We start from the raw sequence: 21956 nt of genomic DNA on the forward strand, positions 1-21956 counted from the left end.
AGTTTGTGGGATTGAGCCGCACGTCAGGCTCTGTGCTGAGACCACAGAGCTTGGAATTCTCTCTCTCCCTCTCTCTCTGCCCCTCCCCTGCTCACATGCTCTCTCCCTCTCTTTCTCTCTCTCTCAAAATAAATAAATAAACTTAAAAAATAAAGTTGGGGTCAAGATGATGGCATGGCAAGATCAACTTCCCCAACATGGTATCACAGCAGTCATAGCCATGTCCTACAGCCAGACTGAGTGACAAGTCTACCCACCACTGTGCCACAATCACAGCCCTGCCACAACAGAAGGGCACACAGAGCACACATAAGAGACACCCCTTGAGTGTCTGGCTCTGGTGATGGGAGGAGACTGAAATTCTGGGCACAAGTCCACTCCTTTAAGACTGTGAGATGCAGATGAATAATCTGATACATAGAAACAAACACAAGAGAATTAGGCAAAATGAGGAGATAGAGGAATATGTTCCAAACAAAAGAACAAGAAAAAAACTTCAGAAAAAGAACTAAATGAAAGAGAGATAAGCAATCTACTTGATAAAAAGTGCAATAGTCATAAAGTAACAGTCATAAAGATGAAAGTAACAGTCATAAAGATGCTCACCAACCTTGGGAGAAGAATGGATGAACACAATGAAAACTTCAACAAAAAGAGAAAATAAAAGAAAGTACCAAAGAGAAGCTATAACTGAACTGAAAAATACACTAGAGGGGTTCAACAGCAGACTGGATGAAGTAGAAGAACAGATCAGTGAGCTGGAAGAAAAGCAGTGGAACTCACCCAAAGCAGCAAAATGAAAACAGAATTAAGAAAAATCAAACTATCATGAGGGACCTTTGGGACAACATCATGTGGAAAAAGTGTTTATAGGGATCCCACAAGGAGAAGAGAGAGAAAGAGCCAGAAAAAATTATTTAAAGAAATAAAGGCTAAAAACTTCCCTAGTCTGAAGAAGGAATCAGATATCCATGTGCACAAAGCACAGAAGTCCAAATAAGATGAACCCAAAGATATCCACACCAAGACACATTATAATTAAAATGATAAAAAGCCAGGGTACCTGGGTGGCTCAGTCAGTTGAGCATCCAACTCTTGATTTTGGCTCAGGTCATGATCTTGCAGTTGTGGGATTGAGCCCCACGTCAGGGTGCATGCTGAGTGTGGAGCCTGCTTAGGATTCTTTCTCTCTCTCTCTCTCTCTCTGTCTGTCTGTCTCTCTGCCCCTCTCCCCCATTTGCACTCTCTCTCTAAATAAAAAAAAAATTTTTTAATGATAAAAGTTAAGGATAAAGAGGGGTGCCTGAGTGGCTCAACTGGTTAAGCATCGACATTGGCTCAGGTCACGATCTCACGGTTCATAAGTTCAAGCCCTGCATGGGGTTCTGTGCTGACAGCTCGGAGCCTGGAGCCTACTTCAGATTCTGTGTCTCCCTCTCTCTCTGCTCCTCACCCACTCACACTCTGTCTCTCTCTATCTCTCTCAAAAATAAATAAACATTAAAAAAATTTTTTTAATAATCCTTGTTACAAAATAACAACTTGTTACATACACAGGAAACCCCATTAGGCAATCAGATTTTTCAGCAGAAACTTTACAGGCCAGAAGGAAATGGCATGAGATACTCAAAGAACTGAAAGGAAAAAAAAAAAAAAAAAAAACCACTTCCAAACAAGAATTCTCTAGGTGGCAAGATTATCATTCAGAATTTAAGGGGAGATTAATAGCTTTCCAGTTAAGCAAACACTAAAGTTCATCACCACTACACTGGCCCTAAAGAAACGTAAAAGGGATTTCATTATGCTGAAAAATATTGGCACTAATTAATAATAACAAACCATATGGAAGTAAAAATATCACTGGAAAAGGTAAATGTATAACAAAGGTAGTGAGTCACTGACATATAAAGCAAACATGAAGGTTAAAGGACAAAAGCAGTAACATTAGCTAAACTATAATAATTAAAGGAAGTATAAAACAAAAAGATGTAAAGTGTGTCACCAAAAATATAAATAGCAGGAGTGGGGCAGAAAAAAGTAAAGTTTTGAAATGTGTTTAAATTCAGTTACTGTCAATTTTAAAAAGACTACTATTCAAATGGGATATTTTACGTAAGCCTCAGAGCAACCACAAAGCAAAATACAAAGAAAATGAGAAAGGAATGAGAAACTTAGAACACTAAATAAAGTCATCAAACCACAAGAGAAGAGAGAAAGAGAAGAAAGGAACAGAGAGAAATTACAAAAATAGCCGGAAAGCAATTAACAAAATGGCAATAGGTATATTCTAATCAATAATTGCTTTAAATGAGGGGCACTTGGGTGGCTCAGTCAGTTAATTTTTCCACTATGGAAACATTAAGAATATAGCCACCACATGACCCAGCTCTTTCATTTCTGGGTATTTGTCCCCAAAATATGAAATCACTATTCCAAAAAGATATATGCACCCCTATGTTCACTGCAGCATTATTTACAATAGCCAAGATATGGAAACTACCTAAATGTCCATTGATAGATAAATGGATAAAGAAGGTGTGGTATATTTACACAGTAGAATGCTACTCAGCCTTAAAAAAAGAATGAAATCTTTCCATTTGTGACAACATGGCTGGACCTTGAGGGGATTATACTTAGCAAAGTAAGTCAGACTAAGAGAGAGAAATACCATACAATTTCACTCATATGTGGAATCTGAAACAAAACAAAACAAATGAACAAACACAATAAAACAAAAACAAATGCATCAATACAAAGAACAGACCAGTGGCTACCAAAGGGGAAGGGAGTTAACAGGTAGGTGAAATGGGTGAAGGGGGTCAACTGTATGGTGATGGATGGTAATGAGACTTGTGGTGGTGATCACTTTGTAGTGTATACAGATGTCAAATTATAAAGCTGTATACCTGGAAATAAAATCATTTAAAAAAGAAATACTATTAAATTCAGTGTCGAAAATAAGAACTTTAACACCCCAAAGCAATAATACAATATTAGAAGTGACATGTGAAGATAAATAATAAACTATACAATTTTAATCATATTGTAGAAATAATTTCAATCCCAAATTACTTGTGTATTTTTTAAACAAAAAACAATATTTGAATAACTGCATTTCATAAACCCCCTAGTAAACTGTAAGACCTTACTCAAAAGCCAAAAGCTCAAAAACACCTTATTCAAAATAATCCTGGTTTGCTCAATCCTCCAAAATTGGCCCACTTATTAAGTATGGTACATTTCTTAATGCTCGGAGGTATGGGCATAAGTCTATCTTTCAAAAACTCAGCTTATGGCAAGGATATGGAGAAATGGGAACCCTCTTACACTGTTGGTGGGAATGCAAACTGGTGCAGCTGCTCTGGAAAACCGTGTGGAGGTTCCTCCAAAAATTAAAAATAGATCTACCCTATGACCCAGCAATAGCACTGCTAGGAATTTACCCAAGGGATACAGGAGTGCTGATGCACAGGGGCACATGTACCCCAAAGTTTACAGCAGCACTTTCAACAATAACTAAATTATGGAAAGAGCCCAAATGTCCATCAACTGACAAATGGATAAAGAAGATGTGATTTATATATACAATGGAATACTACTTGGCAATGAGATAGAATGGAAATCCTGCCATTTGCAGCCATGTGGATGGAACTGGAAGGTATTATTCTAAGTGAAATAAATCAGTCAAAGGAAGACATATCATATGTTTTCACTCATATGTGGAACTTGAGAAACCTAACAGAAGACCATGGGGGAAGGGAAGGGGAAAAAATAGTTACAAAAAGAGAGGGAGGGAGGCAAACCATAAGAGACTCTTAAATACAGAGAACAAACTGAGGGTTGATGGAGAGAGGGGAAGGGGAAAATGGGTGATGGGCATTGAGGAGGGCACTTGTTGGGATGAATAACAAATGTTGTATGTAAGCGATGAATCATAGGAATCTACCCCCAAAACCAAGAGAGCACACTGTATACACTGTATGTTAGCCAGCTTGACAATAAATTATATTAAAAAAATAATATAAATAAAAGATTCCACACTAAAATGAAAAAAATAAAATAAACAAAAAGCTCAGCTTAGAGGATAAATGTATTTTAAAATGTACAGTACCAAATGTATATGGGATAAAACTTCCACCATCCTGGGACCATGGTTTGCCCCTCTGTCTAAGCCCTTCTTTCCCTCCAGAGGAGTCACCAAGTTTATTGGTCAGAACACAGGACAAGTATTGAGCCTGGGCAGGGATCTGGATCCCAAGTCTTGCTTGCACGGTGAGTCATGAGTCACACCTTCAGGGCCAGCCTCTGGCCATAGTGTTCCTCTCCATTCTACGCCCTGCTCCTCTGAGACAGGGTGGACCAGCCAGGTTGAGTTGGATCAGAAGACAGGGTTATCAGGCATGAGCAAAGAGAAATATGATCAGGGCTGGTGAATTGCCAGGCTAAAACACAGGCATGACAGAGTCAGTTTTTTATGTTAGATAGACCATTCTGGCAGCACTGTGGAGGATGATGGATGGGAGAGGCAGAGGCTATGTAGGCGGTGACTGCACTAATGCAACTAACTTCAAGTGATCCTCCAACTTTGATGATCCTCCTTTGATGATAATCAGACTTGCTCTAGGGACCCCAGCCAGTGTCAAAGGGAATGCAACTGGAAGAGAAGGACTGGGGCACTTGGGTGGCTCAGTCGGTTAAGCGACCAACTTCAGCTCAGGTCATGATCTCCCGGTTTGGTTGGTGAGTTCCAGCCCCACATCCTGGCTCACCGCTGTGAGCCTGTCAGCGCAGAGCCTACTTCAGATCATCTGTTCCTCTCCCTGCCCCGCTTGCACTCTCCCAAAAATAAATAAATATTTTTTTAAAAAGGAAGAGAAGGATGGCTGGCATGGGCATACACTGCCTCACTCCAGCTGACTCCTACTGCTTGATAATGGCCGCCTGGAGCATGGTACTGAGAAGAAATCAACAGCTAAAATCTAGTCTAGCGGGGAAGTGCTTCTCCATCCATTGATGATACCCTTCTGGCCAAAGAAGGTGAAAGCAGAACAGATGTGTGCTATTCATTTCCAAAACTGTATTACAGTGTGTGTTAGAGGTGTAAAATAGAGAAAGAAGGAAAAGAAGGTGAATAGGAGGGATTAAAAGAAAACTGACAGGAGGAGGAGAAAGCAGGGATTAGCACACATGTGGGAGCTGCATTTACAACTGAGGCATGACCGCAAGGGTGAGGCTTAGAAAGGAACAAGAAACCCCATGAGTCCTTCTCAACCTCCACTCTCAATACATGTCAACACAGTGTTGAAACTCTGCCCACCCAGGGTTTCTCCTGGGGAGGAGTCCACAGTCTATCTGTGGTGCTAGTGAAAAACGCAGATCCTTGGGGCTCAAATGAATCAAAATGTGGCCTTGCAATATACCTAACTCTATTCAATACAATAACTAAAAACATCTTGAGTCAAATGAATTCTCACTATAATCCCAGAAGTATGACATTTACTATATAAGAAAACATGGTCAATCACAATAGAGGGAGATAATTATATATAACTGTACTGACAGAATCACATTAAAAGGTGATAGTGTTGGGGAAAACTAAAAGGATTTGCTGTATCTTGCCAGATCCTACAGTGTAGCATTGAAAATTATATATTCTGGATTTCGTTATAAGTCCAGATTGGTTGTAAGTCCATACAGGTCGGCTGCAGAACTGCCTAGAAGAAGCACCAGTTGGGGGTCATGTATAATCCAAGGAGTAATAATTCTAATACATTGTATGAGGTTATTTTGTAGCAAATACCTTCTTAAATTCATCTTCTTTATCATTAAAATCAGCCTGAGGCAGGATATTAGTCTCATAATCAGGGTTTTCACCCTCTTCTGTTTCACTTCCAAAAGCAACATGCTTCCTCTGTTCTATAGATAAATGATAAAACAAAAATATAACCTTTAGTATTGAGCATTTGATTTATTCCATATGGCCAAAACTTCCTAGGAAACCCCTTCTTTAAAAGTTCTTAATTAAGGGTGCCTGGGTGGCTCTGTCAGTTAAGCATCTGACTTTAGCTCAGGTCATGATTTCATTGTCTGTGGGTTTGAGCCCCGTGTCAGGCTCTATGCTGACAGCTCGGAGCCTGGAGCCTGCTTTGGTTTCTGTGTCTCTCCTCTGCTCGTGCTCTGTCTCTCTCTCTCTCTCTCTCTCTCTCTCTCTCAAAAATAAATAAACATTAAAAAAAATTAAAAGTTCTTAATTTAAAATTTTAAGACTTGTTTCTGTAGGAATCATCTTTGAATTCAATTTAAATCACTCATCTCAATAGAATCATAATTCTACTAAGAAATACACTCTTCTATATGCTGCAGCTTAGTATACAGAATTAAAAATATTTGGGGGCACCTGGGTAGCTCAGTCAGTTAAGTGCCTGACTCTTGATTTCAGTTCAGGTCATGATCTCACAGTCATGAGATGGAGTCCGGCATCAGGCTCTGCTCTGAACGTGGAGCCTGCTTAGGATTCTCTCTCTTCCTCGCTCTCTGCCCCTCCCCCCCTCAAAAAAAATTTTAAGAGCATTTTACATATTATCTTTCTAAAATATGTGTTTACCTTTTGAATACTCTAACTTAATAAGCTGATATTTGGGGTTTTCGACACTTCTGAAGAAAGCTAATTAAACTAAGTAGACAAACTAAGTGGAAAAAAGAAAAAGAAAACATGCTGTCAATACTTATTTAAACTCGTAGTTTCTTAGCCTTGGCACTATTTTTTTTTAATGTTTATTTATTTTTGACAGACAGAGACAGAGAGAGACAGAACATGAGCTGGGGAGAGGCAGAGAGAGAGGGAGACACAGAATCCGAAGCAGGTTCCAAGATCTGAGCTGTTGGCACAGAGTCTGACACAAGGCTCGAACCCACGAACTGTGAGATCATGACCTGAGCTGAAGTCAGATGCTTAACAGAATGAGCCACCCAGGCACCCCAGCACTATTTTTTTTTTTAATTTTATTTAAATCCAAGTTAGTTAACATATAGTGTGATAATGGTTTCAGGAGTAGAAATCAGTGATTCATCACTTACATACAACACTCAGTGCTCATCCCAACAAGTGCCCTCCTTAATGCTCATCACCCATTTGGCCCATCCCCACCCACTTTCCCTCCAGCAACCCCCAGTTTGTTCTCTGTATTTAAGAGTCTGTTATGGCTTGCCTTCCTCTCTGTTTTTATCTTATTTTTCCTCCCCTTCCCCTATGTTCATCTGTTGTGTTTCTTAAATTCCACATACGAATATAACCATATGACATTCATCTTTCTCTGACTTATTTCCCTTAGCATAATACACTCTAGTTCCATCCATTCCATCCATATTGTTGCAAATGGCAAGATTTCATTCTTAGCACTATTGATATTCTTTGTTATTGAAGGCTGTCCTGTGCCCTGTAGGGCTGTCACCAGCACCCCTGACCTCTACCCACTAGATGCCAATAATATTCCCCATGATGCACAATGACTAAAAATGTCTCCAGACATTTTAGAATGCTGTACTGGAAAGAAACAAAGAGAGACAGAGAGAGATTAACAATAGCAAGCCTAAGACTGCTTGCAGCATTGGTCCTGATTCCCACTATTCTCTAGTTGATATAAAAAGGGCCTAAGCAGTTTCTGCACAATTTCACTGTGCCTAAGCAGTTTCTGCAAATGATGTGGTGTATGCTGAACACATGCTTTCCTTCAGGGAGTCTGGAATCTTGGTACCTGCTAAGCAGAAGGCACCCACCTGAAAACATATCTATAACTCTTGCAATTCAAACTTTAGAACTAGCAAAATTACCCGGTAACGGTTTTGCTGTTTTCCCACTGTCCTTAACTTCATAAATAGCTTCAAATATTAATATAAGTTCTTTGACAGCTTCTTCCACATGCTTACTTTTGTGGTTTAGGATATCAGCCCATTCTTTTGTGTATGTCTGTTAAATAAAGCAATGACTATTAATTTACAGATGCTTAAAAATACTGTGAAACTTAATTTATAAAACTATAATTAACAGCACTTGAAAATAACTAGAGATAGTTGCCAATAGCATAATGTTTCAGATCCCATACTTTCAATGGCTAAAGGCATACCTGGGAAGGCCCAAGCAAAGAAAAAGAGGAAAGAAAAATAAAAACTTACCTGATTCAATCACACATAAACATCTACCTTCACATTTATATGGTGAAAAGAAAGAAGGCAGAGGTGCCTGGCTGGCTCTGTCGGTAGAACATACAATTCTTAATCTTGGGGATATGAGTTCAAGCCCTGTGTTAGGGGTAGAGTGTACTTAAAAAAAGAAAGAAAGAAAAACAAAAGAAAGAAAGAAAGAAAGCTGAAAGACAGGAGAGATAATGATGTCAAAAGTTGAAAATGAGAAGTTTTTAAAAAGATAATCCAAAGTGTTGCTTTGAGATTCAAACGAGATAAGGCTTTTAAGTGAGCAAGTGAGCACGGTGCTTGCTTATGCCAGGCATCAATTTAAGAGCTTTATGTGTATTAACTCATTTAATTAAATGACCACTGCTTGAGATGGGTAATATTATTGTCCCCATTTCACAAATTAGAAAACTGAGGCTCAGAAAGAATGAGTAACTTGTCCAAAATCACATAGCAGGTGGTAAACATAGGAGTTTACAACCAGCATTGTCCGATTTAAAAGTCTGTGCTCTGCCTTTCTGAACTTTTCGAATAGGCTTTGGGAAGAAGCTGAGAAGTAGTTAAATTCAGAAAAGGAAACTGGTCTATAAAACTGAACAGACCTTTTGACATGTCTACAATGTCCATAACATTTTAGAGAGAGAAAAATAAATGGGAGCATTCCACCCTTCCCAATTTATTCACCACAGTGGTAAACACTGGAATGCCAGTGGTAAGAGCCACTTCAGATAAGCAGGGAAAGCAAACAACTCTAAAGAGGCAGAAAACAGATTAGTGGTTGCCTAGGGCTGGAGAGGTTGAGATGAAATTGTGTTATAAATGTTCTAAAATTGTGGCGATGGCTGTATAACTCCGTGAATAAACTCAAACCCTTGAATTGTACGCTTTAAATGGGTAAAATTGCATGGTGTGTGAACCACATCTCCATAAAGTTATTACCAATAATAATCCATGCCAGAAATCACCTAAGCTAGGAATTGGAGGAAAGCAAATGGAGATGGGAACTGAAAGATGGGGAAGTGAAGACAGCATGCACGAGAAGCTGGTGAAGTTTGGTTGTGAATGAGAAGTGAAGGGAGGTGTGGGAAGGTTTTTGTTTGTTGGCAACGAAAAGATAATCTGGCACATTACACTGTGAGGGGGAGGAGTCCGGTGGAGGGGACGAAGTCGAAGATCTAGAAGAGAGGGAAGAAGACTAGGGGAGGAAGGTTGCCAGGAGGGCAAGGAGGTGTGGGATCTAGAGCCCATCTGGAGGACCTAGATTTTGAAAAGAGGTCGAAAACTTTCTCCATGGACCATTCTTAGAACTCAGAGAAGAACAGACTGAAATACTGAGGGGAAGTCCAGGGGCAGACTGGAAAGACAGTCAAAATGATTTTCTTTCTTTCTTTTTTTAATTGAGATATAATTCATAATGTAATAGCACAAAAAGTACCCTTGTAGAGTGTACAACTCATTGGTTTTTGGTATATTCACAGAATTGTACAACCATCCCTGCTATCTAATTCCAGGACATTTTCATTTCCCCCCACAAAGAACCCGCATACCCATTAGTAGTCCCTCCTCATCACCCATCTGGCAGCCACTAATCTATTTTCTGTCTCTACGGAGCCAAGGTGATTTTGTTGAAATGACTTTTAACAACCTTTAATGTATTTACCAGTTTTCCTATCATAACTTGAATCAAATTTCCCTGATTTTCTATTCCATTTGTATACCTATCGAGAATCAGATATGTCAGTCAGGGTTCGTCAGGAAAACAGATGCCACACCAGCTATTTTAACCAACAGAATGAGAGGATTTAATATAGACAATTGGTAAAACAACTGTTAAAGGACCAAAAAAGGCAAAAGGGATGCAAAGGTCACACAGAGAGTTACTTCAGGAAGCAGCTCCCATACCTGGGGAGTGGGAGAGCAAAGGCAAGAGGCTGGAGTTTTTAGACCTAGAGCTGGGAAGTGAGGGAACTGCCCAGTTGGTGCTACTGCCTCAGGAGCTCAGAGAGAGACGTCATGGTGTTGGTACATCTGAGAAGCACAAGAAGCTGGTCCTGGAAGGACTGGAAAAAGCTAGAACCTAGGATTAACTGCCACTGCCAGTTAAGAGAGGTCGTCTGACTGTATTGAGAACGGGAAGAAAAACAGGAAAGAGCAAGTCCCTTCTCTCTCCTCCATCCTTCTTCTAGCAGCACTATTGGCAAAACCTAAAAGGGAGCCAGCTGGCCAAAGATAAATGTAGTTTGCAGAGTCCCAGCCTCAGTGTCACAGAGCAAAAGATCCAATTTGAAGCCACTGAATGACTACAAATATCCCTGGTTCCCAAATATGGTCTGAAACCACATTTGGGATATTGGCCCAAACTAACCTCCTCCCCCCCAACATTAGCATTATGTGTGCATGTTTCCAAAACTTAATTCTGTCCAGAGTATTACTAGACTTTCCCGGTCATTTTAAATCTTACTCTGCCTTCACTATTAATGGCCTACCTGATGCAAAGGCAGCCCACATATCACTAGACCTTAGATATCTCTGACGCAAGTGAGTGGGGCATACTGACTGGCAGAGCACTCTTCAAAATTCCAACTCTCGTATCTCTGCCTGCAGTTTGGAGACTTAACACTTATCTAATAGTAATAACTTCTTCTGTTGTGATGTCAATGCAATCGCCACATTCACACCCACTCACACTTAATCTGTCCCAATTTCCCCGATTTGTGTGATCTGTTTCTCTTTCTATGCATATAAAAATTCTTGGTTCATGTTTTCAAAGTAAATGCGATCTGGTAAGTGTGAGTATTTCCCCACTGAGCAGTTGACTGTGTCACAACAATTATAGGTACATACCAATAGAAGATGATTATCATTATAAGTGGAACAAAAAGAAGGACATCCGTATAGGTATTCCCTGCCCCTTTTAATTGTGTTTGTTTATAAGTAGGGCCTGGTATGAAGTACATACATATAGTGAAATTCTAGGATGAGCGAGAAGAAAATGGCAGGCAGGAAATTACCCCTAGCCCCTGCAGCAGGAAACAGGAGACTTCTTTGGAAATTTTCAGTTGCTGAGAAAAGATCATTACGGAATCTGAAGGGCTCTCCCTCATAGAATAATATGGAATCCACTAAAAAGAGCAGATGGGGGAGAGTCTTGGATTTATAATTTTGCAGCTGACCTGGACAGTAATCAACTCAGGTTGAAACAGGGATTCAGAGGTCTCTGAGAGGAAGTCTCTTGGGAGAAAAATGGGACTCTGAAATAATAGCGTATTTGAAGGAAAATGTGAAAAGAAAGGCAATTAGAACCCCTAGGGAAAACAAAAAGTTGTATAAGAAAAGATGTATTGTATGTTCAGTACTTGATTCTGCATTGGCTGATATTTACACAGGCATAATAAAGTGTTGCTACTTACTATCACTGTTTAACTAAAAATAATTTTATAACTATATTGAGAAGACAAAAGAGGAGTGATAGAGGATAGGGTCAAAAAGCTAAATGCTCACTTATTGAAGCGGGAAGAAAATAATGTGCACATTTGCTAACTCAAGAAATAGCACCCGAAGTATATTACTTAGAGATGTAGAAATAATACTATAAGGAATGACTAAAAGTTTAAAATGAGTGCCTTTCGTAGGACCCAGATTGTGATCTCCAGGTACCATTTTCCACTGGTAACATGGAAAGGCATGAGGGCTAACTAGAGAAATGGGTGATCCCAGACCTGGGGCAGGAAATGTACAAGATGAGCGTAAGGTACCCTCTAGTTCCAGAAAGCAAGGAAGCTTTCAAAAACTACTGGAGTCATATTAAAAATATAGAAGCCAGCCTGAAGGATTCCACTGAAAAAAGATGGAAAAACTTAACTTCAAAAAGACATACAAATGACCAAGAGACACATGAAAAGATGCTCAACATCACTGATCATCAGGGAAGTACAAATCAAAACCACCATGAGATATCACCTCACACCTGTCAGGATGGCTAAAATCAAAAACACAAGAAACAAGTGTTGGTGAGAACATGGAGACAAAGGAACCCTCTTGCACCACTGGTGAAAATCCAAACAGTGGTGCAGCCACTGTGGAAAACAATATGGAGCTTCCTCAAAAAGTTAAAAATAGATCCAGTGATCACACTACTGGGTATTTACACAAAAAATACAAGAACAGTAATCTAAAGGGATACATGCATCCTATGCTTATTGCAGCATTATTTATAATAGCCAAATCATGGAAGCAACACAAGTACCCATCAATAGATAAATGGGTAAAGAAGATGTGGTATATATAAACAATGGAATATTACCCTCCATAAAAAAAGAATGAGATCTTGCCATTTACAACAACATGGATGGAAACAAAACAAATGATCAAATGAACAAATAGAACAAAACAGAAACAGACTCATAAATATAGAAACAAACTGGTGCTTTTGTTTTCTGGAGAGATGAGCAAAATAGGTGACGGGAATTATAATCACCAGTTATAAATCAGTCACAGAGATGTAAAGTATAGCATAATAGTCAATGATATTGTAATAATGTATGGTGACAGATGGTGACTCTGCTTATTATGGTGAGCACAGAGTAATGTATAGAATTGTCAAATCACTATGTTGTACACCTGAAACATTAACATAACATTGTATGTCAACTATACTTCAATAATTAAAAAAGAGAGACAGGCACCTAATCATATTTGCTTCCTGAGAAACAGTGTATTGTGCCAGCGCCATTTAAATAATCCATCGTTTTCCCCACTGAACTAAAAATACTATCTTTGACACGTATTAATTTTTATTGTGATTTTTTTTCTCCTAGATTCTTTATTTTGTCCCTCTAAATTATGTTTTTTTCTGTTAATGCCATATTAATTTGATTACAATGGGTTTCTGTATTTTCATTTTTTATTACCTATTCCTTATTATTAATTAATTTAAAATAATATAATTTAATACAATTTATGAAAAGAATTGTATAGGAATTCTAACTGGAAGTGTATTAAATTTATATAGTAATTTATAAAAAAAAAAGTGATAGATTTTTTTACAGGAGATTAAATACAAAATCCAGCTAAATATTCTTTATAAGAGAAAACCTAAAATAGGAGAACCCAGAAAGGTTGAAAAAAAAACAGAATAGAAAAAGATATATCTGGAAAATAATAACCGAACAAAGCCAGCGTAGCTACATTAATGTCAAACACAATAAACTTCAAGGATAAAAAGCTTAACAATGATGGAACGAATAGCCAGGAAGACACAATCATTTTAAATTTGCATGCTCCAAGAACAGGATGTAAAAATGGATCATTTAGTGTTGTCTCTGTTACAGCCAAGGTCCCAGTGCTGGGAACAAATGATTTTAAGGTCCTACATATTATGAAGAAGTGAATTCTTAAATGGTAGCAGGGGAGGCAACCATTAGCCCTTTGCCCATCTTGAGATTATAGAAAGGAAGCTTGATCATTGGTAGAGATCAGGTAGAAATAAGTGTAGCGTCCTTCAAAAGAACTACTCAGAGAACTTGACCCATGTCCTCTAGAATTTGGGGATGAAGGGGCTGACTCATGTCTAATTAGTCCTGAGGCAAGAGGCCAACTGGCTTATCCAAACCCCTAAAGGCATGAAGAGGTGTCCTGGAAAGAAGAAGCTGAATTTCCATAGCAACAGGGTCAAAGGACCCTGTATCCCATAGGCAGGATTGGAGCCCATGAGACAGAGGCACCCTTGGTTGTCTTGAAAAGGACACTAGCAAGGTGACCCAAACCAGCAGAGTAAGTGTAGCAGAAGCACATGGCAGGCAAGAAATAAAAGAGTCCAGTTCAAGATGTAAAGTGAGTACTTCTAGGAGAGATTGTGTTATGTGTGTTATGTGTTATGTGCCAGACCGTTAGAGTTCCTATTTTTGTAATTTTGAGCCAATGGAGAATAAATAGATACTCAAATAATTTCAGTATAATGTGATGCTGAGGTTAGGTTTTGTCCTATGGAGACTAGATGCCACTGCTGGTTGAAGGCTTTAAGATCACGAGTTTCACAATCAGATTTGGTGGCAATGTGGAGAATGGATATGATGGAGCCAGATACAGAGAAGAGAGACCAGTCAGATCATAACATCAAGCACTAAACTCAAAATGAGCCTTAAGGGCATGACCTAAGAAAGGGGTAGTAAGTATGGAGAAGAAGAAGCAATTAATTCAAGCAAACTTGGAGTAAAAGGCAAAAACTGGCCTGAAGACAATTGGCCTGAAGCCTGAAGACTGACTGGAGGTAGGAAATGGGAGTGTGAAAAGGACTCCAAAGGACTCCCAGATTTCTGTGAGTGGCTTAAAGGGCAAGGATGTGGTAGTTAAAACCAAGAGGTAATCAATATTGCCCTGGGAGTAAACACAGAGGAGGAAGAGCAGTAAACCACTGACAGAAGGAACCCCAGGAAACTCCAGCATGAGGTTGAGGATATTAGTAAGATCCTATCTAGGGTGTGGCCATGGACTTGAGTTGTTGAAGTCTTGTAAGTCTTTGAATCTGAGGATTTCCAAAAAAGCAAGGATGTCTATATACTACTAACAGAGATTTCCACGTTTAGATTATAAATTCACATTTTAGGTATATGAGCCAGTATTTCTATGATTAAAATATAACACGTAAATGCATACCTCATTGAGTGTCAACATATCTTCTACTTTGGTGGCACCACTTTCAGGCAGGGAAATTAACACAGTTTTGGCTATCTCCTTTAGAACTGTATCAATATGCATTTCACACAAGTCGCTGATCTACCAAGAAGAAAAAACATGGAGAGGAAAACTCTTCTTTCATCCAAGATTTACTTGAGTTATAAAATAATTTAGAGGGCTGTATCTTGAAACTTGGGGCCTGAGCCAAGATAATTTGGTGGGAATTGTAGGAGTACATTTACAAAGAAAGCTTGACGTGGAACTAAAGTTTTATAGAGCAGCAACATATGTCATAATCTGATATACGTTATCTCTTTTAATCCTTATTCTGGCCCATGACTCATTACTATCCAAGTTTTACAGCTAAAGAAACAAAGGCTCAGATAAGCAAAGTAACATGGGAAGGAACGCAAAAGGCAGATCATTGTACCTAGATTTATCTGACTCTCAAGCCTCTGAGTTTTGTCTATTGACCCTGCTGTCATCAGAGAAAAGCACATCTAAGAAGGTATGCATGTTCTATGTAGAAAAGATGGCAGAAATCAACAGACAGTTTCCATTAGGTGAATGCCTCATCTAACTAACATTAGATGTATTAAAATTTAAGCACTCCATTTTGCCATTTTCCACAGTCTACAATTATTCCATTTTCTAAACTACACTGTGGAGTTGAACTACCATTTTAACATATTGAAGGCAAGTAATTCAGAGACAAAAACAAGGCAACTCTGCATGAAAAGGCCCCAAAGCAGTTAGAGAAACATAAAGCATTATTTTTTTTAACTCAGTAGATGTCCTTTTAGTTAAGAGTCACATCCTTTAAATAGCTTTCATAGATAAGCAAACTATTATTTATAGCCTGAGTATTAATGTATGTAGTTTAAAAAAATGTATTTATCATACCTTCTTTAAAAGTTGATTGAACATATCCAAAACCGAGTCAACTTCTTGAAAGAAGCTCTCTAGTGTTAAAGATGACCATGTTAATATTGTGAGCCCTTGTCTCAACACAGATTCCACCTAGAAAAAGAAAAGAAAAAAAACATAGCGGCTTCCATGATTAACAACAACATTTGCATTTACTTAAAAAGGCTTTCTTTTTATTACCTGGAAATATTATAGGTTATATTTCCTTAATTTTATTTCTCTCCATTATACTTGGTAAAGGTGACTTTGTTTTTTAATCACCTTCGGCTGTCCATGAAGAATCATGGATTCTTAGAAAGTGCTCGTTATTTAGATTTAGTTGTTTTTCAAAGGCAACAAAACTTGTTGACAAGAAATCATTCTATAGGAGAAATAGAGCTATAATGTTGAACTAGAAAGATAGCGGATCTAGGCAAGAATAGATAAAATCCATAATCTGTGGAACGGGAATCTAATTTTAAACACCAGGGAAATCAATATAAAACCTTCAGCATTACCAACCTTTTTCATTCTCGGGGTCATCAGATTGACAAACACTGAAGGCACTTCCTGACATAAGTCATCATAATACTGCAGAAGACCCTGTTGAAAGTCAAAATGGTGTGTTTTACTTTAATTTATTTTAAAGCAAGTCATATTTTGATTCACACCAGGAAGGTGTCATTATACCTGTTTCCTCATGGTCCTGCCAAGATTAAGGCCGTTCACCTAAATTTATATTAATTTACTATACTTTTTCCTCACCTGTAAATTACCTTAGCATCTCCTTTAAACAGCAAGTCAGTGGAGCTTTCTAGAGTTGTATTTTTCATATTTACTATTTAATTACCTTTCTCTATTTATGCTATTTTATTTTATTTTTTTTTCAACGTTTATTTATTTATTTATTTTTGGGACAGAGAGAGACAGAGCATGAACGGGGGAGGGGCAGAGAGAGAGGGAGACACAGAATCGGAAACAGGCTCCAGGCTCCGAGCCATCAGCCCAGAGCCTGACGTGGGGCTCGAACTCACGGACCGCGAGATCGTGACCTGGCTGAAGTCGGACGCTTAACCGACTGCGCCACCCATGCGCCCCTATTTATGCTATTTTAAATAGCATGGATAATTATCTTTTCAAGATGTCTCTCATTATAAGTTTTTCCCCGTTCTGGAACACATGAAAGCATACTTATTATTGATGTCACACTTGTTTTCTTGAATCAAAATAAATGTATGCACAATCAGAATTAATAGGCTTATATATTTTCTTTTAGATATTTTTTAGAGATGAACCGTAATGATCAATTTTTGACCACTTCATAATTTATTGCAGGGTGTGATGGGAAATAAGGATTCCAATTAATCCTTCCCCAAATTAATAATATTAAGCTGTTTCAATGTTTACTTAATAGTTTCAAAGTTATCAACTCCTTTCCACCTTTTATATTCCCAGTATTCTGTTTTCACATCAGTATTTTAATACTATCAAGAAGAAACAAGGGAATATAACATGGTATGCTAACTATATTGAAATTTAAAATAAAATAAAATAAAATAAAATAAAATAAAATAAAATAAAGGAAAAGAATAAAGAGCCCAGAAATAAATCCCTGACATATGGCCAATTAATTTACAAAGAAGCAAGAATATACAAAGGAGCCAAAAATATACAATGAGGAAAGGACAGTCTCCTCAATAAATAGTATTGGGAAAACTAGACTGTCACATGCAAAAGAATGAAACTGGACACCTATCTTAAATACATACACACAAATCAACTCACAATGGATTAAAGACTTAAATTTTAGACCTGAAACGGCAAAACTCTAAAAAAAGAAAACATGGGGTAAGCTCCTTGACAGCTGTCTTGACAGGCAGTGATTTTTGGATTTAACCAAAAGCATAAGCAACAAAAGCAAAAATAAACATGTGGCACTCCATCAAAGTAAAAAGCTTCTGCACAGCGAAGAAAACCATCAACAAAATGAAAAGGCAGCCTATGGCAACAAAAACAACAACAACAACAAAAATGCGAAAAACTAACAATCCAGTTAAAACACATGCAAAGGAACTAAATAGACATTTTTCCAAAGAAGAGACACAAAAGGACAATAGGTACATGAAAAGGTAGTCAATTATCACTAACCATCTGGGAAATGCAAATCAAAACCACAGTGAAATGGTACCTCACACCTATTAGAATGGTTATTCTCAAAACAAACAAACAAACAAACAAACACCCAAGAGATAACAAGTGTTGGCCAGGATATGGAGAAAAGGGAACACTTGTGCACTGTTGGTGTGGATGTAAATTGGTGCAGCCACTATGAAAAACAGTCTAGAGTTTCCTCAAAAAATTTTAAGATAAAAATACCATATGATATAGCAATTCCCACATCAGGGTCTCAAAGAGATATCTGGACTCCCATGTTATTTGCAATAGCCAAGATATGGGAACATCCATCAATAAATGGATGTGTAAAGAAAATATGGTATATATATGCAATGGACTATTACTCAGCCTTGAGAAAGAAAGATATACTGCCATTTGGAACAACATGGATGGGCCTTGAAGGCATTATGCTAAATGAAATAAGGCAGACAAAGAAAGACAAACACTGTATGATGCCACTTATATGTGGAATCTAAAAAAGCTGAACTTGTAAAAACAGCAGAAAAGTGATTGCCAGGGGCTGGGGGTGGTGAGGGAATACGAAGAGTTTGGTAAAAGGCAGCAATCGTTTAGCTAAAGATGAATAAGGACTGAGGATCTGATGATTAACATGGTGGCTATAATTGATAACACTACAGCATATAATCAAATTTTACGAAGAGAGTAGAACTTAAACATTCTCACCAAAAAAAGAAACAAATATACAAATATACATAATATATGCGTGCACGCACGCACACACACACACATATATATATATGTGGTATGTATATATATATATGAGGTATGTATATATATATGAGGTATGTATATATATATGAGGTATATATATATATGAGGTATATATATATATGAGGTATATACATATGAGGTATATATATATGAGGTATATATATATATATATATGAGGTATATATATGAGGTAATGAATGTGTTAATTAGATGACAGGAATACTTTCACAATGTATATGTATATCAAATCATCATGATGCACACTTTAAATATCTTACAATTTTATTTGTCAGCTGCACCTCAATAAAACTGAAGAAAAATGAACAATCAACGTAATAACAAATTTCCCCTCAATATCACATCAGCACAACTCCAGTGATGTATTTTTCTTTTACCGAAACAAAAAACTCCCTCAAAAATAATTTAAAAATATAATCTATCTTACCTGCAAATGTAATTTATCTGCTTTCAATTTACTCTCCAGTTTTAGCAATCTCTTTGCCTCTTCTGGTACATCCAGCTTCATTTTTATCATGCACTTAGTTTCCCGAACAACTTCCAAAATTTTGGGATCAAAATTAACCAGCAACTTCCCTGTCTCTGGGTGTCGCACAAAAAGTGTGGCTTGTAAAGCTACAAATAAATGATTATTGGCATTAGTTTTTTTGGATTTCTTTCCTGCTTCCAGCCATGTTTACATGCCTGTCTTCTCCACTGGGTACTGACCTCTTAACAGAACAATAGTTTTGGATATCCTAGGTGCTAAGGCATAGCATCTGACATGTGGTCAGTGCTCAAAACTCAGATAAATGAATGCAGAGTGTCTGCAAAGCCATACAATCAGATCCAGAGAGATAAAAATGGACGAAGAACATATAGTCTTCGTGCTATGAACGGCAATACTTTTGTGAGTGGATCTAAGAAAGCTATAATGCAATGTAGTTTATTTTAATGGATTGTGATTTAACCCCTGTGAGAGAAATGGAAGGAGTACACGCTACAAAATATGACACACCTCATATGATGAACTCTTTCTCACAACCCCAAACTGCTTCTTTAAAGAGGCTTATCTGAACTAAGCCTCCATCTTGAATTTCTGGTAACTAAGTTCAGTATCAATAATTAATATTTATTAAACACCATGGCATTGTAAACTTCTAGGTTGTAGAGGAAGACTTTTTTAGGCTACGCCAAAACTACCACCTGAATATCATTCATATACATAGGAATTTTCAGGCATGCTTTTTATTATGAATTGAAATAAATAATCCCGGTCAGTGGTGAGTAGCCATAGCTTATTTGTTATCCTAACGTGAATTATTTCTAGAGACATAATAATAACACACTTCTAGACAAGTATGTGCTAGCTTAAATTACACCTTATATTAACAAACACTACTACCATGAGAATTCCCTATGTATCTTCCAAGCCTCACATTGCTTCATAGAATGTGGCTGCATTGAATTTCTAGTAAAATAAAATAGTCTGTATATCCCTTTGAAGTTAGTTGACTTTTATTCATCAATTAGTCTTGAGATGGTTCTTAATGCTGTTGGTTGCATGAGGATTTCAACTAAAAATTTTACTTAATTCGTTTGGAATCTTTTTTAAATTGGGCCAGAAATCATTGATCCTCCCAAGTAAATTCCAAAATAACCTTGGAACGTTCATCTAATGAAATCTATCTTCCTTAAGTCTGTACTGAGCTTTCTTGAAAGGACAAAATGGTCAGCGAGACCGCTCAGAATAATGACAGCCAGGAAGTCAGCTCCAGAACTGAGTGGCATTTCATTAAACTTTATAGAGCAACCATCTAAAAGAGGCCAACACCAGATCCCCAATTATTATTCTGAGTTCCTATATTGTTAAATATAGCCACATCAATACAACAAGAAGCTTTGCAGAACAATTTATTTCCACTTCACAATTTATTTCCATTTCATAGGAAAAGGCAGATTTAAATCCCAGCTTTGCCATTTCCTAGCTGTGTGATAATCTTGTGCAAGGGGCTTAATCTCTCAGTACCTCAGTTTCCTCTTCTATAAAATGAGGATAATTATAGTTCCTCATAGGGTCGCCATGAGGCTTAAAAGGAAGCTGCATATGTAAAGTGCTTTGACAAAGCCTGGCACATGGTAAGAACTATGTAAGTGTCAGCTATCACTGTTATTTAAAGGTTACAAGGATGAAACAGACATAGAGAGTATCCTTCGAATGTGTAGGGGAGATAAGACAGATCCATAAAGCAGTAAGTGTCATGAGAAAGAACAGCAGATAAAGCATATAGAGGACTCTGGAGTAGGAAGATGTTATTTTCTGCTGGGGGAACAAGGAGCTTTATGGAACTGGTAAGTGGTGAACTTGTTTTTGAGCATGTGCCAATAAGAGGAAAAACCACCGGGAAAAAGAAAAGTAGAAAAGTGTATGGTATTATACAAGCAAAACAGAACATGCTCCATTCTTCAGTTAACAATTCTCTTCTGCCCTTTTCCAGAATGTGAATTTTAAGTTTCTCTTAAGGCTCCTTTGAGAGTGTTGCTCTTAGCTGCCTCTATGGACCCTGCCTCCATAGGGTCCTACCGTACTCATTACCCAGAAACAGTTGGCCTGATACGAGTGGCTTATTAAAAGCTAAACTGAGGGGCCAGGTGGGGAAGACAGCCTGCAGAGTTGGGGCCCCGTCCTCCAGGACACAGGCATGAATGAATCAATAGCTTGTAATGGTGATGTGTCTTCAATAGCTAAAATATATGGGTCAGGAACCAAGAGGCAGGAAAAGAGCAGCCCCTCATACCATCACTCCCAGGGACCCAACTGCAGGACTTGTGCTTCCTGTGCCTGCAATTCTGTATACCCTGCTGGGGTGGAGATCCTGGTATGGAAGGAGAGACCTTTCTATCAGGGACTACAGTCAGGGTTCCATCAAGGTTATGGATAAAGCTGAAGGCTAAGATGGGACAAAGCAGGAACCTGGACCGCCCGACAATTGAGCCCACACAGTAACAACACCCCAGATCATGCCCGCATGGACGGATGATGGCTTGAAATCAGCCCTCCTCTGCTTCACAGTGAATTCTGCCCAATGCCTTGGCACCTCTCAGAAGTACCTAGACATAGCCCTAATACTGTGAATCTACTGGAGCTCAAAGTGAAGTAAAATTCCATTATAGAAAAAGAAAGGAAAGGAGTGAGGGAGGAAAAAAGGAGGGAGGAAAGGAGAAGGAAGGAGAGGGAAGGAAGGAAGGAAGGAAGGAAGGAAGGAAGGAAGGAAGGGAGG

The 21956-nt window shown here is 38.2% G+C and overlaps 1 protein-coding gene across 1 annotated transcript in view; it reads right to left on the bottom strand.

Moving 5' to 3' along the window:
- DNAH8 (dynein axonemal heavy chain 8) overlaps window positions 1-21956 on the bottom strand; it is a 324054-nt gene that overhangs the window by 241079 nt on the left and 61019 nt on the right. The window contains exons 17-22 of the mRNA XM_049652745.1: window positions 19124-19311; window positions 16294-16374; window positions 15769-15885; window positions 14845-14964; window positions 7831-7966; window positions 5801-5916 (exon numbers count right to left, since the gene is read on the bottom strand). Coding sequence (XP_049508702.1) covers window positions 5801-5916; window positions 7831-7966; window positions 14845-14964; window positions 15769-15885; window positions 16294-16374; window positions 19124-19311 — 758 coding nt within the window. The remainder of the gene's footprint in view (window positions 1-5800; window positions 5917-7830; window positions 7967-14844; window positions 14965-15768; window positions 15886-16293; window positions 16375-19123; window positions 19312-21956) is intronic.

Source organism: Panthera uncia (assembly GCF_023721935.1).
Source record: "Panthera uncia isolate 11264 chromosome B2 unlocalized genomic scaffold, Puncia_PCG_1.0 HiC_scaffold_24, whole genome shotgun sequence".
Taxonomy (NCBI): domain Eukaryota; kingdom Metazoa; phylum Chordata; class Mammalia; order Carnivora; family Felidae; genus Panthera; species Panthera uncia.